This window comes from Lampetra planeri, chromosome 13, assembly GCF_965212315.1.
Source record: "Lampetra planeri chromosome 13, kcLamPlan1.2.h2, whole genome shotgun sequence".
Taxonomy (NCBI): Eukaryota; Metazoa; Chordata; class Hyperoartia; order Petromyzontiformes; family Petromyzontidae; genus Lampetra; species Lampetra planeri.
The window spans coordinates 135,520-141,519 of NC_136119.1; the positions used below are offsets into that span (position 1 = coordinate 135,520).

Consider the following 6,000-nt stretch of genomic DNA (forward strand, 5'->3'; position numbering starts at 1 on the left):
CCAATCAACATAGCCACTGGCTCTTGACTGAATATGCCGATTGCTGATGATTACTGAGGGTAGTTTTCATTTGTCATTTTTTTGGGGGGGTTAGGTCACAATGATCTAATCAAAATTGTGTAGTTAAGGACCATCCACCTCACACAGCCAAACAAATTAAATTATAGTGTGTGCAAGCATTTAATGTGCAAACTGTGATAATTTCAGCTCACTCACCCGTGAGTTGAAGATCAACTCTCATAACCAAATTCAGCAATTAGATATGAGGTTTTAATAAAAAACTAAAGCTATTGGTGCAGCGGTCCACGATCACTGTCAGAGAGCCAACTGCGGTCGGTGGATCCAGGAATGTTCTACAACCCGCCGCGCGAGAGGCAACCGCGTGTGAATGGAAAGCGTGGCCTCATACGGAGCGGATGAGCCCGGGTTAGTGCAGCAATCAATGTGGGTACGGTACCTATCCTTGATCTGCTTGGCAGCCTTGTGCGGCGCAGGAAGAGAGAGAGAGGAGAGGATGTTAGCCACATGCAAACCGGCCCAGGGCACGCAGGCAGGGCCCCGCAGGGCCCCACAGGGCCCTGCAGGGGCAAGCAGCACGGTTAGTGGATGCCAGCGCACTGGCCACCGTTACCACACGCGACGGTGCTCCCCAACGCACAGCTGTGGCCGACAAGAACCATTTTCGTAAGCACCAAATCCACAGGTGACAACAGGAGCCAAACTCACCACGAGGCCGAGCAAAAGAGTTAGGAAGTTACGGCAGAAATCGGTCACATGCCACACATGGGGGGTGGGCACACAGCACTTGTCATGATAGTGTCATGATACACCGTGTCATGATACCCACAGCGAGATGATACACAGTGTCACGGAATGCGCAGTGTCACCGTGCGCGCAGTGTCACGGTACACACAGCATGCATTGCGTTACCTCACATTCACGTTGGACTGGCGTAGTAACTCTGCACGTTGGCATTGCACGCACAACATTAATCCCTGCTGATACCAGCAGCCTGCCACTGTAGCAGACCCACGGCTGCACCCACGCTCGCGCCACCTGCAGCCGTACCTGACAGAACTTGTCATCGTCAGCAACGTTCAGGGTTTCACTAGCAAAGTCCATGAGCTCTGCAGACCCCTCCAGGGCCTTGACACATGCTGCTAGTTGACCCTGCACAAGTGCGCGCACAAACACACACACACACGCGCGTGTACACGCTCGTGAACAAACGTCCCCTCTCACACTGGAACTCGCTGCGTGCATCTCTTGCGTGCCCGTGTGCCACTTGCTCTGCCCTCCTCCTCGTCCCAGTTACCACACAATCAACAAGCAGACGAGGCGCCTGCTTCTGTCCCTTGTCGGTCTCCCTGCACAAAAGATACTCTTCAATTTTCTACACATCCCCTCAACCACACGGCCTCCTTCTGGTAATGCATAATTCCAGCAGCATTGGTTCAACACAAGCAAACTCTGGACTGGTTTTGTTATTCAGTGTCTTATCAGCAGTCAGGCTTGCTCAAACCAAAGCTGGTAAACTGCCAGTTATTTATAGGCAAATATCTTCTCTGTTAAATATGGATCATATTCTTTGGGTCTTTCGGTAAAGCCACATAGATAGAAAAAAATTATAAAAATAACAACAATATCACGACGTTTCGATCGCAACACAAGCAATCGTCATCAGGTGAAAAAAATATAGCGGGAGAGCTGCTGAGGCAGGAAAAAATATATGGCGGGAGAGCTGCTAAGGCAGGATGTTTATAAAGGTTTAAGATGGGTGTAGCCCAAGGGTAAATGGGCGGGGCTAGAGATGAGATTTGCATGTAAATGTGAAATCGGAGAGAGCTCGGCAAGAACCACCGCCACATCGAGGAAAACGAGAACGGTAGCTGTGTTAGCGAATGTACCTCAAAGATAAGGATCCTAGTTCAACGCAAAACTTTTTAATGGAATACTTAAATTCTCCAGAATGATGCCAATTATATTATTATTCTGCAACACACTCTCATCTCACCTCGTCTCACCTTCTCCTCCCCTGTGCCACACACGCTCGTTGACACGTGCACTCACCTGCAGCTCGTGCGTCTTGTACAGCTGCTCCTGCTTGATCTTGGCCGCCATGTTGGCCTTGACCTCGGCGAGCAGCGTGAACAGTGACTCAAACTCCTCCTCCAGCTCCGTGAGAACGCGGCCAGAGTTCTCCTGTGGGGGGTGAGCACGGGGGGGGGACACGCGGCACGGGGGGGTGGGGGACACACGGCTCCGTGAGAATGGGGCCAGAGTTCTCCTGTGGGGGGTGAGCACGTGGGGGACACACGGCTCCGTGAGAATGGGGCCAGAGTTCTCCTGTGGGGGGTGAGCACGGGGGGGACACACAGCACAGGGGGGACACACAGCACAGGGGGGACACGCGGCACGGGGAGGGGGGGCATGCTGCACGGGGGGGTGGCCACCATGTTACAGAATATATTGACAACGATGCACAAACATACATGATTAATAGACGAAAAACATGTCCTGTAATAAGTTGTCTCGGACAAATTACTGGAAGTGCAGTGAAAGGGAGGAGAGTGGCAACTCGGTTAGACCTCCCCATACACGCGGCCATGTGTGCATGGACAGTATATGGTTTACTTATTTTTCAAACACAGACTGAGAACGGGCCCAAAACGTCCAGTGATCAGCAACAAACAGCAGTCAAAGTTGTAATAAATAAGGGTTGGAAAGTTTCTTGAATTGAGCAAGGTTATTAGTGACTTGAATACCTTTCCTATACTTTGCACTTTCGGCTTTTGTAATGTTTGTTATTGTAACCCTAGTGACCCGCCCCTACTGGACCATCTGTGATAAAGAGCTTTGTAGCTCATCAGATTTCTCCAGGATAAATAAAGATTATGATTCTCATAACAGCTTGGGAATCGATATAACAGGAGGGACTTGTGTCTCTGTGTCATCGTCGACAAGTTTGTTCGTGTCTCAGCCTCTCCACACTCACACTGTACACTGACCTCCAGACCACGCAGAGCTAACTTGATAGACTCCATGAAGTTCTGGATCTCCTCGTTCTTGGTAGCCAGAGTTGTAATAATCCTATGCAACGCATCCTGCAGACCCAGGGGCAGCACAGCACGAGTTTGAACGGGTGAGGGAGGGACGGGGCGGAGGTTCGAGGGAGGAAACCTGGGCCCCTTGACTGCATCGCTTCCTCAGGTGTCGTTAAAGCGACTTGTACGGTAGAGCCAAACTCACTACTTACACACAGCATGCATTGCATTACACCAGTCACCAGTGCTGCCCAACGCGTTGCCTGAAGAAGAGTTGCACCAGAAATGTGTGCAAAGCGTGGAGAGACGTCTGCTTGTAATTGAATTAAAAGACAGAGGAGCACGTAGATTATTGAATGTATGCGGGTTAATGACATCATCCAAGCTATGTGTATTAAGACAGGGTAAGTTGGTTTGGCCAGGACACGTTGCTAAAAGGGACAGAGGCTGATGGTCAAGAATAATAATGTGGTAGCTGCCAAGGAATAAACCGCGTCTGGGAGGACGTGCACTGCCGAATATATGGAGCAATAAAAAACGTTCATTTGCAGTTGCTGTACGTATGTTGAACTTCTTTCGCACCGTAGGTAGCCAACTGTGTGAATCGGAGGTGCTGGATGGATTGTTGCATCGCAGGATCGTAGGAGGCTGCGGGGGTTGGGGAGGGCTTCATCCGGCAGTGGATTGACCATGACTGATGAGGAATTTGAAAAACATCTGCAGTTTTAAAGTACAAATATTGTATCTGGCGTCTCATAACCTGTGTCAATAATTTCGCTGCTGTTCTCACGTTTACTCTTATTTTCTCGGATCAATCTGCGCAGAACATGACGCGTTATGAATCTCGGATTGTTAAATCATCCGTCGGGGTGCGAGGAGGAAGTGATTTCTGTGCATTAAAAAAACGCCGTGCACAAGCCCCTCGAGTTGGAGCATCTCGAGTACAAGGTGTGCCCCAAGGGTGTCCGGTGAAGCAGCAGCCACAGCAAACACGACACGCGCAGCACAAGTCAGGATGCGAGCCTGGCAGCAGCTGCGGGGTGGGTGGCGTGCACAATGGAAGATAGGGAAGCAACTGGGACGTAAAGAAGAGAACAGGTCAGGTGAGGATTGCAGATATGGAGAGAAGTATTTGGGGGGGGGGGAGCGGGTGATTGCCTAGACCAGCAATGGAATGGTCTTCACGAGTCCAGTGACTAAGGCCAGATTGTGCCATATTATTAGGGCGGCGGTTCTATAGCTCTCTGTGCAAGTCTAAAGGTATTTGTGCGAGTCTATGGTTCTCTGTGTGTGAGTCTAAGAGCAGATGGTGGGAGGCTGCCAGGGCAGATCTCGGAGGTCGCCGTGCAGCAGGGTGGACGGCGTTTGCGATGCGTTGGTCGCAGCTAGCTGCTTTGGTCGCGATGAGTTCATGATCCACTTAAACATTGAGACACCGTGCGAGTGGGGATTGCGGAAGAGGAGGCCATGCAGCCCTGCGGCTAGACACGAGCGCCGTGGGGGGTCGCACCGAGCCCGGCCCCGGTTTGCGATGCCCGTGAGAGCGCCTCTCACGGGCGGGCTGCCCCCGGTTCGTGTCAATAGACGACACAGCACGGGACGGACGCGTGGGACCCGAGACAGCATCGCCGAGTCTCACGACTCTTTGTTCAGGAGGGTCCTGCCAAGTTTGTCGCAGTACAGTACTGTCTCGTAGGGGGCGATGTCGCTGCAGCTGCTGTTGTTGTTGCTGCTGCTGCACCAGTTGAACCCATTTGCAAAGTGGGGATGGGGACTGGGCCAATGCGGCTGACACTGCGCATCTTAACACCATCATTGTGGCCTCGTGTGTGGGGATTGGAACAAGACAATGAGCGAGGAGACAGCGGCCTCCTTCCTACTGCACGAATCTCTAAACGAGAGCGAGACCCGAGCCAGTGGCTGCTTGAATGACAATAACTCACGATCACAGCGGGCGGGGAGGGAGCTGCGCAGCCGATATGAAAGATAGGCGAGGTGCGAGGTGTGAGTCGGATATGAGAGAAACGTGAGAGTGAAGATATGAGAGAGATAGAGGCGAGATGAGCGGCAGATGAGACGGGATGTGAGCGGGCAATGCGGGGGGTGATTGGAGACGTGAGAGGGAGACAGAGGAGGTGGAGGTTGATGGAGACGAGGTGGGTGGAGATGAGAGACAGAGAGGGGACGAGGTGTGAGGAGCCGCACCTTCTGGGCCTCCATGTTCGCCTCCTCCTGCAGCGTCTGGGATGTGCGTGACGTAATCTCGCACTGTCACGGTGACGTCACCGCGGCATCGAGTGACATTGCGTCATCGCTTTGAGATAAAAAAAACTATAAGCATGTTTTCCTTTTACCGGGTAAGGTCCACTATTTTTCAGTCGAGTGATAACTCAACGAAGTTGCTTATCATGTGGAAATGTATAGCGGCCAAATACTCTAAACGCGTGATGTTAATTTTAAATGTGGAGGGGAAAAACCGGAGGACCCGAAGAAAAAACTCCATGCGACCACGTGGAGAGAGAGGCACGCAGGCTCCAAATAGACAGCAGCAGGCGTCAGGGTCGGAATCGAACCCACGACCCCATGCATACCAGGCGAGGTGGTTAACGTCGACAAGCCACTGAGATACACTCGCAACGTGGCGGGGAGGTGCCACTTCTCGATCTGCAAACAAGCGCACGCCTTCTGCTGTCACGCGCTTCAAGTGAATCATTTTATAACATTGACCAGATGCCACCACGGTCACCAGCGCACTTGAGCTCGCAATCTAGAGGTCGCCCCCGCTCGATTCCGCCTCTCCAGCGCGGCGGTTGAAATGGGACAAGTTTCTCAAATTTACACCACCTCTTATCCACTCGATTTCCAAAACACACTGCACACACTATGGGAACCTCATTTGCCAGTAATAATATGATAATTGGTTGTTTACCCTTCTATCTGGCAACAAAACTGACAC

The 6,000-nt window shown here is 51.8% G+C and overlaps 1 protein-coding gene across 2 annotated transcripts in view; it reads right to left on the bottom strand.

The window, feature by feature from the left end:
• The window catches only part of FSD1 (fibronectin type III and SPRY domain containing 1), a 17,997-nt gene extending 12,644 nt beyond the window's left edge, over positions 1-5,353 (bottom strand). For both annotated transcript variants that reach the window (XM_078599758.1, XM_078599757.1), the window contains exons 1-5: positions 5,250-5,353; positions 3,009-3,104; positions 2,071-2,202; positions 1,069-1,170; positions 458-480 (exon numbers count right to left, since the gene is read on the bottom strand). In XM_078599758.1, the coding sequence (XP_078455884.1) occupies positions 458-480; positions 1,069-1,170; positions 2,071-2,202; positions 3,009-3,104; positions 5,250-5,264 (368 nt within the window). In that variant the 5' untranslated portion in view covers positions 5,265-5,353. The remainder of the gene's footprint in view (positions 1-457; positions 481-1,068; positions 1,171-2,070; positions 2,203-3,008; positions 3,105-5,249) is intronic.
• Between the last annotated feature and the right edge of the window lie 647 nt (positions 5,354-6,000).